Raw genomic sequence first — 16,559 nt, 5'->3', positions numbered from 1 at the left:
AGCCTGTTCTGAGTAGCTGTAATCAGAGGGAGAGGGTGTTTACCATTTCAACAAGCAAATACCCCTCATCTGCTCTGATCATATCTTTTCCTGTTGTCCGATCTTTTTTCTTTTAGCAACACTTGAGTTCGCCTGCTGTATCATGCATTTGTATGCGCTACATAAACAGCTGGTTTAAAATACAATATATTGCCGTTGTAAGCAGATGTTTTGACATTTCAGGTGTTTGTATAAATTCTTGGCATATCTAAATTTTTAATGTAACAGTTAATTATTATTACATATTTCACAATGGCACTTGGGTAATAGAAAAATCCGCTGATGAATGAACATGTTTACCGGCAGTTTAAACCTGCCCGAGTGATTTTTTTTTATATGTATAAACACTTAATGAATTTTTAATAACTCAATTTGAGGATTTGTTAAACACATTTCATTAAATATGACTATAGTCTACTGCTGTCTTATTTTGTGTTACTGATTTTATGTTTCCACACCAGCTATAGATGCTGATAATTACATTAACACGCACTTATAAGCGTCCTGATAACTCACAACTGCATTATAATGATTTATTAAGTGATGCGTACAGTACTGGTTTTACATGTTTGAAAGTAAATTCCTCTCCTGCTGTTTAATATATAAGTTAAAAACAGGATGCTACACAGGCCGTGTTCAAATGGTTATTAATATATCCACACTGCAGTATGCAATTAATTAGGAACCTTGCAGAGCTTTGTTTCCCCCTAGTGGCACACCTCAGATCGTACACCCTTGATAATAACAGCTGGCTGCATTTGAATTCAGCACCACGTCCAGTTATCGTGTCCCCTCCTCGTCCCACTACCACTCTGCTCAGTGGTCATAGAGGAGCTTTCACAGAAGCCTTATAAATAGCACAGAGAAATCAAATATTTATCTTCTGAATTTGTGTGTCCCTTCCTGCAGTGGACAGACACGCACACGCACGCATACTCACGCACGCATACTCACGCACACACACGCGCGCACCCTCCTACTGCTGCAGCACAAGAAGGAAACGCCACTGATACAGTTAACCCACACAAAAAAATTTAATACCCTTCGTGAGGGAGTAGATGGTCCAAACCTTGACATACTAAATAGGGAGAGGTGTGATGACACAGGTTTTTAATGTAAAAACTTGCAGCCAACACCCAAATGCTTTGTAAAAAGTCATGTGACATATGACTTACTTACTTACATAGTTAGTACACATACACCAATGTTTTAATATACTTATATATGTCTTTTTTGTTTGTCTTTTATCCAGACCAGCCAGATACAGTACCCATTAATATACAGTCACATCTGCAACAATACCGATTTTAATATCATACAGTCCGACCGTCAGAGAGGAATCCATGGCAGGTTTCCAGGTCCATCTTCTCTATGCAAACACATAAGAAATCAGCCTTTGTAAAATTCCGCTCTCTTTTAATAATCATTATTGTATAGACTGGTGGTGATACTTGTCCTTGTATCTCGTGTCTTCTGTGCAAAAGTTTTTTTTTTGTTGTTGTTTTTTTTAACTTTATGAACCCAAAACATGATTGACATAACAGGATACCTGGCTGTTCACTTTACAGTTATGATGAAGTTTTGTTTTCTTTTTCTTTCTTCTTTTTTTTTTTTTTTTTTTTTTTTTTTTACAATTAAACAGTTACATCCTAACGCCACACCCCTTGGCATATCACAGAAAAAGGAGAAAATTAAAAATCCAACACAATGCTTCCCGTTCTCAGTATTGGAAAGCAGTGGTAGAGAGGACGGTTTATGACTACAGTGAGCAGCATCCTCCATTCGTACATTTTTTTTTTTAGAATAAGGCACTGCTGCATAAAGAAAGGACATGGCCAACAGACTTCTGTGGGAGCATGACGGGGAGGCAGGATGAACGAGACCGTGTTCTTCTCCAGCAACTCGCAGAAAGCTCGTCTCAGTATGTGTGCTTGTGTTTATCTCTTGCTGTGTGCTGGGAAAGTGTGTCATATGGCATGTAGACATATTCGTGTTTTTACATGTGTGTGTTTGTATGTGGCTGAGCCATTTCTTTTGGCTACACTACTTTACTCAGACTGTGCTCTCTAGCATCCACTCAGTGCTGCTGAATGTAACTCTCCTGTTGGCGAGCGGCGAGGACTCCATGTTGAGCTGGTTGGTGGATTTGTGCCACCTCGTCCTCGCTCTGCGTGGGTAACTATGACTCTGAAAAATGGAGTAATCCCCGCCGTCAAACGAGAATCTGTGCCTAGTTCGTGCTAGCTCATTAGGGAGCAACCCCATGTTGGCCAGGGTACTCTTCTTGTCCTTGAGCCTGGGAGCCTCCTTGGTGCCAGCATTGGGGCCTATGAGACACAGGGACATGGTGGAGCCTGTCAGGCTATTGTCCATCTGCGTGTCGTCAGATGGGGGACCAGAGCGCTCTCCATCCAGGCTGGTTCTTCTCTTCATCTTGTCTACAGTCATGGGAGGCAGCTCCACCTCCAGTATGGCAGTTGTGGCTGCTGAATCCTCCTTTTTCTCACCATCCACCCTCAGCACCAGTGCCATGCACTCTTTGGGTGCTAGGGCTTCATGCTGGCCTTCATCAGAAGGTTGCTTGGAGGCAGAACGCTGGAGCCGGTGCTGGCTTCCATTGGTCTGGGAGTGCATGCTACAGCTGACCTTGGTCTTGCTGTCCTCCGGGCTGCTGTAGGCCTTGTAACGAATCATCAGGATGATGATGAACACTAACACCGAAGCAACAATTATACCACCAATAATGATGATCATAGTGCCTCCCAGGAACTGGCTGTGCATGAAACGGCACTGGCTGACCTCACTGGCTGTGTGGAACTGTACGCAGCCGACCACACGGGTAGCTGTTAACGAAGTGATGCCGTCATCGTAAACCGCCAGCACACAAAGGTCGTATTCCCGTCCTGCAGCCAGATCATTGATTAAGAAGTTCTTGCTGGTGGATGGGATCATTCTGCGGAGAAAAGAAACAGCGCAGTGATGAAGATGTGGAGGAGTAATCTTAAGAATTACAACACCCACATGCACTGATTTGCACAAGGTGTATTAAAGCACACAGAGGTGTCAGTTCTGCATCAGAATAAGGTAACAGTGCCATTACCACAAACTTTAAATATCACTCTGGTAGACAGACATAAAAAACATCACACTTCAATACAGGTGACTTCTAAGTGCATATGTTGTATTATATTGTAAAAAGGCTGTGAGAAGTTGCTCGATTTGGTTTGTGTCTAACAAAGTGACAGCGAAGGTGATAAAAAAGGCAGGAGAGGCTCACTGTCTCGAGTATATGCCACAACAGCTGCAGGCTGGAGGACAAGTGACGCATGAAGTGAAGACAGTTTGGATGTGTGAATACCTAAGGTCACAGTTTGTTGGCAACTGTAAGATTACACGACTCTAAGTACGAAGGAGAAAGGCATTGTCTTCAGGTCAACATTGGCGTTAATATAATTAGAAGCTTGTTCCTTTTCCCTAAGGGAAGACTTTGATGGTTATCATTTGTAGGTAATAATGTACCACCTAAAGACAAAACAACACTCAGCTCCATGCTAAAACGGGATGAGAAAATTATACAGGAGAGCAACTCATTATATCTGATAAAACCTAGAAAAAAAGAAAGAAAGAAAGAAAGTCAACCACTATTATTAACTTACTCTGTGAATACATAAATCCTGGGATGCTTTTCAGTAAAATATATTCAGTTAATTTGTGTCACGTTTTGCATAATAAACACGTGAAACTTCAGATTCTCACACTTTAACAGTGTTTGCAAATGGTAATTTTTATCCATTATTCTAAAGAGTAAGCTCATCCAGTGTAACCATGCAAAACGTTTTAATTGCTGTAACTTTTTTATATTAATTTTTTAAACTAGTGGTATTTGGGAATTTTATCAGAATTCAAAAAAAATGATGAATCGCCCAAGAAATCTTAACGCTACAATGCTGAAATGTGGAAAACTTCTCCATGTACTGGTGCTTTATGCTTGAAATACAATCAAGACCATCTGTAAGCAACAGTGATTCTCAAACAACTATTTTTATAGTTTACTTCAAATTTCAAACACTTTGTTGGAAGATAATAAGGTAGATTTCTTCAAGTGCTGTTCTGTCCTGGGATTCCTTACAAAAAAGATAGGTAGAACTCCAAACTGAGTGTAAGGAGCTTGGAAAGAAAAGTGTCTGGACTTCTCTAGGGTTACTTGAAGATGTTTCACCTCTCATCCGAGAAGCTTCTTCAGTTGTAAGAGCAATTGGTGGAGGTTCCCAGGTTTTAAGCCCTACGGGAGTGTCTCCAAGAGGGTCATGGACCCTCTATCCTCTACATCTATGATCCTCTACCTAATCACACAAGCCAAGGTGTGAAAATGGGTGTGGGTCACAATCAGCCAAGGTTTGATCTACTGAGGTTATGTGGCCCAGGGTGTGAGTGGGCGATAAGGTGTCTGGGAAGGGATCTTTCCGAGCTCCTTAGACTACAATGACCTGGACGACTGAGAACCTTCACAGACAACTCCAAACTGTTGACCATGAACATTATCCATATGTTCAATTTCAGATATCATGAATGCTTTTTCTGTAATTAGTAAAATCTTGTTTGCAAACGCCTATTGTTGCTAGACATACTTTCCATACTCTTCCTGGTCTTTCACATGAGCTCTTCATAAAACAGGGGGCAGAGAGGATTTGTGAGTTTATGCATAATTTTTCTTTTTGTGGATGGGTTCAAATTACCTCAAACTAGTAGACCAAAACAAACTCATTCATTGCAATCACTCCCCTGTACACAAAGCCATCTTGCTGACATTATTTATGATAATTGGCCACAATATCTCACAAACTGGCTGTGCTACAAAATAGAAACTTGGCAGAAAGCTGAATTTTTCACATTTTCAAAAAAAAAACTGCTTTGACGGCATCACCACATGGTTAGTTACAAAGGGTAATCCTGCATAACCTACATGTACACACAAGATTTCGATTCCAAGTTGCTCAGCTAGGTAAGTCTTAAGCTTCTAGTTCCAGCAGCTACAAACAAGCTGCAAAAGATTTTAGCAGTTACATTTCATTTCAGTATCATATATCTAACACTTGTCATCGAACAATAAATGAAGAAGCAATTCATGCCTTCAATTTCGATTTAGCACAACAAGATTGGAGTTCGGTGTATGAAGAGTCAGATGTGGACAAGGCTTATGACAATTTCCTAGATATTTTTACTATGTGGTACAATAAACATTGTCCTGTAAACGAACACATGACAAAGAAAAAAAAGATAAAAAGTCCTTGGCTCACAAAAGGAATTATTAATGCTTGCAAAAAGAAAAACAATCTGTATAAACAGTTTATCAAAGTAAAAACAAAAGAAGTGGAACAAAGATATAAAGCATATAGAAATAAATTGACTGATATTATAAGAACGAGCAAACAACTTTATTATAGAAGAAGATTATATGAAAATAAAAACAATATAAAAGGAACTTGGGATGTGTTAAACAACTTAATTAAACAAGGATCTTCTGGAACATCATATCCTGAATATTTTACTGATGCAAATGGTGAAAATCACAACATGAGTAATATTGTCGATAGGTTCAATAAATTCTTCATAAATGTTGGCCCTGAACTAGCAGCGGACATCCCGTGTCATAAAAATGAAAATATCAGCAATATAAAATCAAATCCCTTTTCACTGTTCCTCTCAGCTACAAATGAGCAAGAAGTAATAAATATCACATTAGAATGTAAAAGTGAGTCTTCAATGGATTATCACGACATAAATATGTCTGTAGTTAAACAGGTTATTCTGAATATTGCTAGTCCCTTAACATATATCTGTAATTTATCATTTCAGTCCGGTTGTTTTCCAAAAAAAATGAAAATTGCGAAAGTAATACCACTATATAAAAGTAATGACAAACACAGTTTTACCAATTATAGGCCTATTTCTCTACTGCCTCAATTCTCAAAAATTCTAGAAAAACTTTTTAATTCAAGATTAGAAAAATTCCTTGAAAAACATCAAATAATAAATGTTGGTCAGTATGGTTTCAGAACACAAAGAACCACTTCAATGGCGATAATTGAGGCAGTAGAAGAAATTACTGATGCACTGGACAAAAATAAATATGCAGTTGGTATTTTTGTTGATCTCAAAAAGGCCTTCGACACAATTAATCACTCAATTTTATTGGATAAATTGGAAAGATATGGTATTCGAGGGAAAGCTGGTAACTGGTTAAAAAGTTATCTAACGGGTTGGGAACAATATGTTAGCATAGGGCATTACCATTCAGAGAAACTTGGTATTACATGTGGTGTTCCCCAAGGGTCAGTGTTGGGACCAAAACTTTTCAATGTATACATACATGATATTTTTGATGTTTCTCAAGTACTTAAACTCATACTGTTCGCAGATGACACCAACATATTTTTCAGTAGCGATGATTATACTGATCTTGTAATGACTGTAAACAGGGAGCTACAATTAATAAAAAAATGGATGGACATAAATAAATTATCATTAAATATAAATAAAACTAAAGCAATGTTTTTTGGTAATTTTAAATATAATATAGAATTACCAATTATAATTGAAGGTGTACCAATTGATAATGTGAGTGAAAACAAATTTTTGGGAGTCGTAATTGATAACAAAATTTCATGGAAACCCCACGTCAGACACATAAAAACCAAAATTTCCAGAAGCCTCGCAGTTTTGAACAAAGTGAAACAATTCCTTGATAAAGATGCACTTCGTACTCTGTACTGTACCCTGGTTCTTCCATATCTTACATATTGTGTGGAAGTGTGGGGAAACACATATAAAAATACAACTAATCCATTAGTCACAGTACAGAAACGAGCACTGCGTATAATTCACAAGGCTGGTTATCTAGATCATACTCACAAATTCTTTCTTCAGGCAAAGTTACTTAAATTCCAGGATCTGGTTAATTACAATACATCCATAATTTTGTATAAAGCTTTTACTAAACTTTTACCGGCAAATTTACAAACTAGATTTGAAATTCGAGAAAAGGTTTATAATGTTAGAGGATTTGGAGAATTCAAATTACCCAGAACTCGAACAACCCGTAAAGGTTTTTGTGTGTCTGTATGTGGTGTGAAAATCTGGAACAGTCTGAGTTTACAACTGAAACAATGCAAAAATATTCATAGATTTAAATTTCTCTACAAACAGTTGGTCTGGTCACAGTATACTCAATGATGGTTTTTTAGTGTGCTCTGTAATGTCTGTTCTCTTACCATTGCTGGTATGGATTCAAAAAAAAAAAAGAAAAAAAAAGACTGTGCGTATGTATGTACATATATGTACATGTGTGTGTAGATATATATGTATGTATATGTATGTGTGTCTATTACTTGTAGTTATTACTGCCTGTTACCTGTGGTAATGTAATTTATAATTTATATATTCTGTATTCAGTTATGAAGGCTCTAATTGTTGCTTGCGAGCTGCAGTTTAGATGCTTGTATGCGCCCGGGGCTGTTGATGGGACTGTATGCAATAATGGGCGTAGCTGCGGGAAGTATATTGTTTTGTTTTGTTTTTTTGTTTTTTTGTTGATGAGTGAGTATAGGGGTGGGATTTAATAAGTTTTCTTCGTCCCACTCCTTTTTCAGGCAATTTTTGTTTTTTGTTTTGTGCATTTTATGTTCAATATAGGTATTTGTTGTGCCTGGAAATGAACAAATAAATGAATGAAATGAAATACTCCAAACTCTACAAAATTTTTACATATACAACTGAGAAGTGTTAAATAAGTATCCCCCTGAAACCCACAGGTAGATTCTGGGGTGATGGATGGGTTGCAGGCGCTGTGGCACTGACAAAATTGTAGCAGCAGCTGCAATTTATCTTATACTTTATAATGTAACTCACTGTTAACAATTTGCCTGCGCTGACAATGTTCTTTGTGTAACCAAGACACAACAAAAGCAAATGCAATAAAGTTTGAAATCACTTTCATATTTCATACAATCCACTTCATTCTGTTTACAGTTACCAGCTAATTATTTTTCACTTTAGATACAAAACAATATGAGTATCTAAAATATGATACACTGTTACAGACTTATGGATCTAAAAGTTTAGGCAGGGGGGTATGACTAGCTCTATTTCAACTTTCTATAACATCTAAATATGCCATTCCATGTTATCACATCAGCTATGAGGTCAATAATGATATGAATAATATATAAACCGCTGACTTCTCTCATTTTTGGCTCATAAAAACAGCATAAAATCCCAAACTGCTTACAATGTTTTGAGCAAAAGCATGTTAATCCTCTCATGACACCTCAGATGTATGCTGTTACTGTGGGCAGCCCTGAGGACTTTCATCTGTAAACAAATATTTTTGTAGTGCTTGTACTGTTACTTTTAACTTACAGTAAGTAAATGATCTGACTCCTTCTTCCACTGCTATAACCAAGCCTATCATTAGACAACCACATGTAATCACACTCTGTGTTGCAACCAATTAATGCAGACACTTGCTAATGAAACAAACAGTTACATGCAGTGAAATAGTTAGCCTCAGTGTTATTGTTGTTGTCATATTATGTTTTAATGATGCTGAAAAGACTATTTAGTCCTTTAGGGTGCTGGACTCATAAGCAGTTCAGCTGCTTGAGTGCTCTGTCATAATGTAACAAGCAATTACAGAAAATATAAATATCTTAAGCGTACTGTACAATTTTGGCACAGTAAAATTTTCATTTATGTATAACTCTCTCTCCTGACTGCACTAGAGGAGTTGCTTGTTTTTGGACGCACTTAATCATTTTGCTTCCTTGGGATATGTCAATCTCCCATAACGGACAGCTGTGTCATTCAGCAGATGGTCAATCCAGATGTCTCACCTTTCCTCATATCCCTATCTACCCTCGTTCATCCATCCTGGCTTCATAGCTTACCTGTACACCAAAGTATCATCTGCCGTGCTGTTGTACTGAATCTGGTACATTCTGATGCCAGGGATATGGCGCTCAGATGGCCAGCGGATCACAGCGGAGGAGGAGGTCAGTTCAGTGACCATCACCCTTCTGTCCTGCTTGTCATAGCCCTTGGTGTCATTGCCAGATTTGGAGGAGGTGGTGATGTCTGAGAGTCCAGGGTCCTCACGCATGTGGCCTGTGTTGTTAACAAACAAGGGTAAGGGGATCATGTTGATCTCAACAGCAGCTGTAGCGATGCCTGCGGCATTGGATGCCACACAATTAAATGACCCACTGTCCTTCAGAGTGGTGATGAGAATATCAAGGGTGCCATTATCATACAAGACGGTGCGGGAATTGTTATGCACCAGCTTGCCGTCTGGTGACCGCCAGTGAATATCTGGTTCCGGATCACCCACAGCTTTGCATTTAAGAGTCACTCCTTGCCCTTCCATCACAAAAGGCTTACTGGTAAGATGTTTGGTGATTAGCGGTGGCTCACAGATAAACTCTTCCTCTTGAATAGACCAGAAGTATTTGTCCATGAGGTGCTCTGGGGAGGCACAGGTCTCCAAGTCATCCTCTCTTGTTAGCCTGCGCAGCCACAGCAGCTCACAGTTACAGTGTAGGGGGTTTCCCCCAAAACTCACGGTCAGAGTAGACGAGCTGGAATCCTTGGCATCAGACAGGACCTGGGCGTGCTGGAACAGGCTGTCTGGCGGCAACTTCTGCAGCCTGTTAGAGGTCATGTCCAGGCGGACTAGCTTAGTGAGCAGTGTAAAGGTCCCTGCTCCAATGTGGTCAATTAGGTTGTGGTCCAGTGTGAGGGTGTTAATGTTGGTCATTTTGGCTATAGCTTCCCAGGGAAGGGTGCGCAGGTTGTTATTGGAAAGATCCAAGTCCTCTATTGTGGAAACAAACTCATCGAACGAGGTGGGGGCCACCTGGTGGATCTGGTTGTTTCCGAGGATGAGGTGCCGCAGGTTGATGAGGCCTTTAAAGTGTTCACTTTTTATAGCACTGAGACGGTTTCCATCCATGTGGAGCGCCCGCAAGGCTCGCAGGCCGAGAAAGGCATGGGGTGTGATCTGACTGATGGTGTTGCGGGACAAAGTGAGGTGGACTAAACTAGTCATGTTGTAAAAGTCTTTCCTGCGGATGATGGTGATAAAGTTGTCAGTGAGTCGCAGCTCGACAGTCTTGCGGTCGATGGTGGGGGGCACGAACAACAGACCGGTTTTAGCACAGAGCAGAGTCAGAGTAGGGGAGAGGTGCTGGCAGATGCAGCGGCCGGGGCAGCTGTATCCCTTCACCAGGGCTGCAGACAGCAACATGCAAAGAACCAGCCGCTCCATTGTTGATCGGTTTCCAGATCCTGTGTGTGAGATAGACAAAGGGAAACAGGGGAAACAGAGTCAAAAAACCAGAAATCTTTGAATGAATAAATAGTACCAGGCTTTTTGAGAGCCTGCTGCAAAAAACCCACAGTCTGACCAAGGTTGCTGAGACTGCCAGCAAGGTATCAATCACAAAATGAAATGGAGCTTTTCTGAAATAATGGCACCTGGGATGATGAAAGGCTGCGCCAACCCTGTCAGAAGCCCATGTCTCTGGAGCTTTTTAATGGAAATAATAGAATGGGTTTTTTTGTGCCACCAGGCTGCATCACCACTGGGCCATATAATTTCCTGAATGATCACAGGGCAGTTTTCCTGTATTAGGTAACCATGCCATGTACATGTCCATCATGGAACAAGGCTTGTGTGTTTTTCTTGCTCTGAATTCCACATCAGGGAGGAGAATTAAAGGTAGAAAGGGCGCTTGTCAAGAGTACTCAGTGATTTCTGTAACCTTTTCATACTCTCTGCCCTCGCTATGCCTCTGAGATGTACAACAAAATTAGACAGAAACCTGTCATGTAAATTTTGGCAAGGAAAAATAAAACTGGAAAAAGTAGAAATGCGGCCTGTTTTCATTGTTCATCCGATGGAAACATTATTGAGTGATTCCCAGGTTTTGAGGATGTTCAGATTCTCTGATTCCCATTTAGAAATATTGATTTCAGTCTTTGAGAGAACACGCCTGTGGTGACAGGAGTAAAAAGAAGTCCTTGGCAGTAATAACCATAAAAAGCCCACTGGAGCACACTAGCTACGTGCTGATGTTATATTGCCAGTGGTTTTACCCTTTTTGGCATTCATCTTGACTACTAATACCTTGTGTTTCACTGTTGATGAGAGCCTTTTAATGCTGCTAAAGTAGAGGGATGGCAACTCACTTTTCCCAGCAAGGTTTAGAGATTGACACATGGGTTACTGCAACCCAGCACTCTCCAAACCCACAGGGAAACGCTTCTTCCCAGCCAGATCCAGTGTGTCAATCAACAGCAATGTTTCTTTTTATTGGGTCCAGCATAATTAGCTTAATTCATCCTGAAAAAGCTGGCTGTGGATTTTAAACACAAATGATGTCTCTTTTTTTACAATTTGTGATGCTTTATCCAATTTGTCACATCTAATTTTAGAGTCCCTTTTTCTACATTCCACTATGTTGAGGTGGTGCTGACGGCCTTAACACCACAGATTTTTGTTCCCCTATTGTGCCCAAAGCAAAAGCATCTAGTGCTAACAGAACAAACAACCCTAAATTAAATTTGATTCAAAATGCCTGCGGTGAAATTCACAGAATATTGTAATGCCACATGTCAAATTTCATTAAAAAAAAGAAAGCAGAGTGTTCTTTCTCTACCTTTCAAGCTTTCCCTTACGCTTTACACAAACACTCCCTTTTGCTTAAAAGCGATCAAACCTGATCTGATGAGCGTTATGTTCTGATAGTTCTATGTAAATACTCATAGGAGTAAGAAATTGTGCGTGCAATGTCTTTTTACATCAACCTGTGGCACACTGGCCAGACACCAGCGGACATTCTCAGTTGCTTTTCCTATTCGGTCTGTTGCACACGCACACAGACACACGTGCACAGACACACGCACACAGACACACGTGCACAGACGCGCACTGCTGGCCGGGTGGCTGGCAACCGTCTGACAGCGAACACGACACCTCGTTAACTATGAGAAAGCGCTGCACAATCAGAGCACTCATAAAATCTGGATTTGTGTGATGTCATTATCTGAGGGAAGTAGAACAGTTTGAAGCACAAGTTCAAACCAGTGGGATAGTTTATCAAAGATAAACTGCTGATCAAATTAACCCAGCAGTGACAGCTGTGCTGCTACTTTAGACTACATTTCAGTAGACCAGTAGACTGTATTTAAGTGAGATACTAAACCAAGACCTTTGGTCCATTTGTGTTTACACCTCCTTTTCTCGTTGCTTCGACTCTGCAGGCGTAGCTGTTACCTCTAATTCTAAAACAGAGTCGCTAAATTACAGCACACACACAGTTATTTTCTGCTATCTGTCACATTTATACTGAGGTTAGACCGCATTCCTGGAGAAAAAACACATACTCTGTGTGGACAAGTCTTCAAGAGAGAATTTATATAGTAATGTTCTTTTGTGCGACTCCCTCGTCTAAATTAATTCTCCAAATTTTCTCTTTTTAAGCACAGTGGGGAAAGCTGAAACTATGCAGTAGGTTACAACAGGGCCGTGTAAATTCTTATGTGGGAGCTTGTCACACTCGTTTGTTAAATTTCAATATAGTGGTGACCTTGCTTGATTGTGTTAGTATTCAGATGCTAACTAGGCCACAAAGCTCACAGTTTCTCAGAGGACCATCTGTGTCTGAGCACTTCCTGCCACACCGTCGAGGATACTCTATTGATCTTTCAGCATCTCAGGGAGGGGGAAAACTTTGTTGCCACGGCAACTCTGGTGTAGAATGTAGGTCTTTGAATTGCATTAAGATGATGTTAAGCTGCCCGATAAGCGAGGCTTCGATCTTAATGGTTGCCGCTAAGAAGGTTGGACGGGACGTGAACAGATGTATGAATGGCAACATAAATTGAAAGAAAAGGGCAGCTCTGCTTCGCATTTCTATCTTTGGTTTATTGCTTAATAAAAGTGCCGGTCACCAAATCGATATGCAGACAGCAGCAGAGAGCACAAGGTGAACCGGAGTTTAGATTTGCTATGTCCAGCCATGATGCAATACAACCTTTCACAGGGAATTAGCTAGCTGTGTTACTAAGAAAAAGAAATTGAAGAGGCTATACTTTGAATTGGTAAAGGAAAATAAGGCTGCTGGACACCAAAACAAACACAATAAAAAGAGAGAATGTTATGTAATTGAATAAGCAGTTTACAAAAAAGTGTATAGCTCTAAAAAAAAAGAAAAAGAAAAATTAGACCACTCCCATTGCCTAAAATCCAGAAATCGTCTAAAATCCATAAAAAATAGAATAGAATAGAATAGAATAGAATTCAACTTTATTGTCATTGCACATGCACAGGTACAGGGCAACGAAATGCAGTTTGCATCCATCCAGAAGTGCTTAGTGATATAGATATATTACAAAAAATGCCTTTACATTCATTGCCTTGGCCACAAATCTAAGCTACTACATGTCTAAATGGCAGGATTGTGGTAAAACAAACAGAGATCCTAACAGGGAACTACATGAAATACAGATAAAATTTTAGCCTGTGCTCAGAAATAACAATTTAAATGTATAGCGAATACAGGAACCACTCAGAGAGCTTGGACCTCCGCTAAGGCAGATCACTCTCTGAGCAGTATTTACTAAATGCTGTATACATTGTATACATTAATTGTTTTTCTTTGTTCTTTTTTAAAAACATACCTTAAAAAGTTTAGTAATAAATATCAAGTTGAAAATTTCTAATGACAAGTTTGGGGGTTTTTTGTACAGGAACATTGTACATGTATTCAAAATGTTATGTAATTAAATGATTATAATCTTACTGTAATATACATACTAAAGTCATAATGAAACAAATGTTGCCAATACAAAGAGACTAGAATGTCCAAAATAATAACATGTGACCTTTTCTGACTTCCAGTGGTGGTAATGCGATGTTTAGAACCCCCATATATCATTCCCTATAGGCCTATATGTTGCCAATACAAACAATGTCAGTGAGAAATCTCTACATAGCTTTATTATCACTTTGACCTTGAGATCTTTATATTTCACTTTCAATATGTTCACAATACACACCACACCAGCCTAGTTCTGAGGCTTTTTGTCACTTTTTCACCAATAAATTATTAAGTTACCCCTGAAGACCTCGGTGGATGTAAGCCAAATTTGACTGGATTGTTAACACGACCCCACTCTACACCCCTACATACCAGAATTCACTCAAAACGTGAGAATGACACACGCTACTAAAACCTAAAAACACTACCTCCTTGGCAGAGGCAATAAAATTTTTTGTTCTAATTTACATAAAATGTACAAGTTTTGTTTTAATCGTGACTGTGTTAAATTTTACATCTTAAAATACAGTGCACACCAGTTTTGAAGAAAATTCAGTACAGCCTAGTAGCCCTCCACACGGAGACTAATGACTGATGAATCATCTGTATTAGAGGTGTATTTGAGTGGGTGGTAAAAACAGGCATAAAAAAACCCAACTTTATTTTAATGCTCGAGGATGTGTGAGATTACATTCTGCTTTGTTGATGACGCTCAAGCAGGAGGGACCTGTTTGCAACTTGTGTTGTTGCCAGCAGTGACAGCAGTTACCCAGGGAAAGCATTTCAGCATCAGGAAATCTGATGACTCCTCTAGGTGAAGATAAAGGGTTTTAATTTTATATCCTAAAATGCTTATGTAATGTTTTGACAGTTAATTCTGGTATGTTCTGCTTCAGATTTCAATGTATATAAAGATCTCATTAAACTATGAGTTTATTCAGAAGCATTATCAAACCACCAGTTTTCACCTTTCATGTCGGTGGAGATGCTAATGACTGACCTTCAGTTAGGAATTATTGATGAGTGTTTTTAGGTTTCTTTTATCTTCTTGTATAAGCATATATTCTGGGTCTGGGGGTGGGTAACCTGTGTAGCAGTGAGAAATGTTCTTTGTGATGGTGGTTGTTGCTTCTTCATCCTGCAAATCAGGATGAAGAAGCAACAACATAAATTAATTGTCTGTCTTGAATAAAGCATATTGAGGTTCTACAGAGTGCATGTGGGCTGATTTTTCTCTTGCCGCTGGCACTACATTAAAGCAGATGGCAGCTGGGGTCGAAGGGAATTGTCAGTTAATTGATTAGTCATCAAGTTTTTTGATCACTAAATTCTTTTTCTAAATTCAGTTATCAAATGATAATTATGAAAACTGTTTCCATCTTTCAAAAATAAGCAAAATGCAGTATATTTAACAAACTTGATACCGTTTCATGTGCATATGTAACTTTTTCCCTTGATGTTTTTTCTTCCTGTTGGCTGCAAACCATTTCACAACAATTTTATTGTCCCTACAAACCTTAATGTGTCATTTTGGACCTTTTATCAAATTCATATGCAGACTAAGCGTGCATATGAATTATGTTTTTGCATTTATTCTCCACTCTCAGCCTGCTAAACACCACCAGGGCTGCAGCTAAAAGACTAAAATCTGGTCATCAGTACGTCTAAATATTAATGTTACTGAAAATTAATCGTAATCTGTCAGATCCCCTCGTGTCCTGATGATTGAGTTATAATATTTATAATTCTGTGAATGGGTATAGCCGGTTTTCCTTCCTGGCTTCAAATAGGCAAGACTTTATAACTATAGTGGGTCTTTTACAGTTTTATCGACCAAAGCGCTTCAAGCGCACACACATTTATATGGCACATACACATTAATGCAGCACTTCTAATGCTATACAACTACAGGAAGCTTTTTCTATTACCGACACTCACACCGTTGATTTGTCTGCGAAACTCTCTTTCAGCCTGTATTATATGTTTAACCTCTTCATATTTTTATAATATCATAGTTCAACCTTTCTTTGTAAAAGCAGTCACTCTACTGTCAGTCGACTTGTTCATGCTTCTGGCTGGTTATATCCTGTCACTGCCACCCCTTTCATGTGAACATGCTCATACCTAGATCGTGAAACCCTGAGTTAACTCACTGAATTGATAACAACCTCTGTGTGATGACTTGGCTTCTCTGCCAATGTTCGGCCGAGAGTAGGCAAATTATGGAAAGATATCCTGGGTATGCTGAACTTGCTTTGTGGTACAGGGTCATGTATGCATAGATAAACAGAAACACACTGAGAACACTGAATAACCAGCATGAAAACCCAGTGGCACAAAGAATTTTAAATTAAAGAATTAAATATATTAGAATTAAAGCAACCACAGACAGACATTCAGATCTGCACGAAGAATTCTGCAAATTTTTAGTTGTTCGATTTATATTAGAAGCAGCCAACCATCCATTCACTTCCACTTATCCTTTTCAGGGTCGCAGGGGGTGCTGGGGCCTAACCCAGCTGTCTTAGGGCGAGAGGCAGGGTTTATCCTGGAAAGATCGCCAGTCTGTTGCAGGGCTAACTCACAGACAGAGACAACCATTCGTGCTCACATTCACTTATGGCTTATGGTTTAAGACAACTG

At 39.3% G+C, this 16,559-nt stretch overlaps 1 protein-coding gene across 4 annotated transcripts in view; it reads right to left on the bottom strand.

Annotated features, from left to right (window-relative positions):
- Positions 1–1,049: 1,049 nt before the first annotated feature.
- Positions 1,050–16,559, bottom strand: part of lrfn1 (leucine rich repeat and fibronectin type III domain containing 1) — a 136,361-nt gene continuing 120,851 nt past the window's right edge. For all 4 annotated transcript variants that reach the window (XM_026191294.1, XM_026191297.1, XM_026191296.1 and 1 more), the window contains 2 exons: positions 8,985–10,380; positions 1,050–2,992 (listed from right to left, as the gene is read on the bottom strand). In XM_026191294.1, coding sequence (XP_026047079.1) covers positions 2,092–2,992; positions 8,985–10,360 — 2,277 coding nt within the window. In that variant the 5' untranslated portion in view covers positions 10,361–10,380 and the 3' untranslated portion in view covers positions 1,050–2,091. The remainder of the gene's footprint in view (positions 2,993–8,984; positions 10,381–16,559) is intronic.

The sequence above is a fragment of the Astatotilapia calliptera genome, chromosome 14, assembly GCF_900246225.1.
Source record: "Astatotilapia calliptera chromosome 14, fAstCal1.2, whole genome shotgun sequence".
Classification (NCBI taxonomy): Eukaryota; Metazoa; Chordata; class Actinopteri; order Cichliformes; family Cichlidae; genus Astatotilapia; species Astatotilapia calliptera.
The sequence above is the reverse complement of the archived record's forward strand: the minus strand, read 5'-3'. Positions and strand labels throughout refer to the sequence as shown.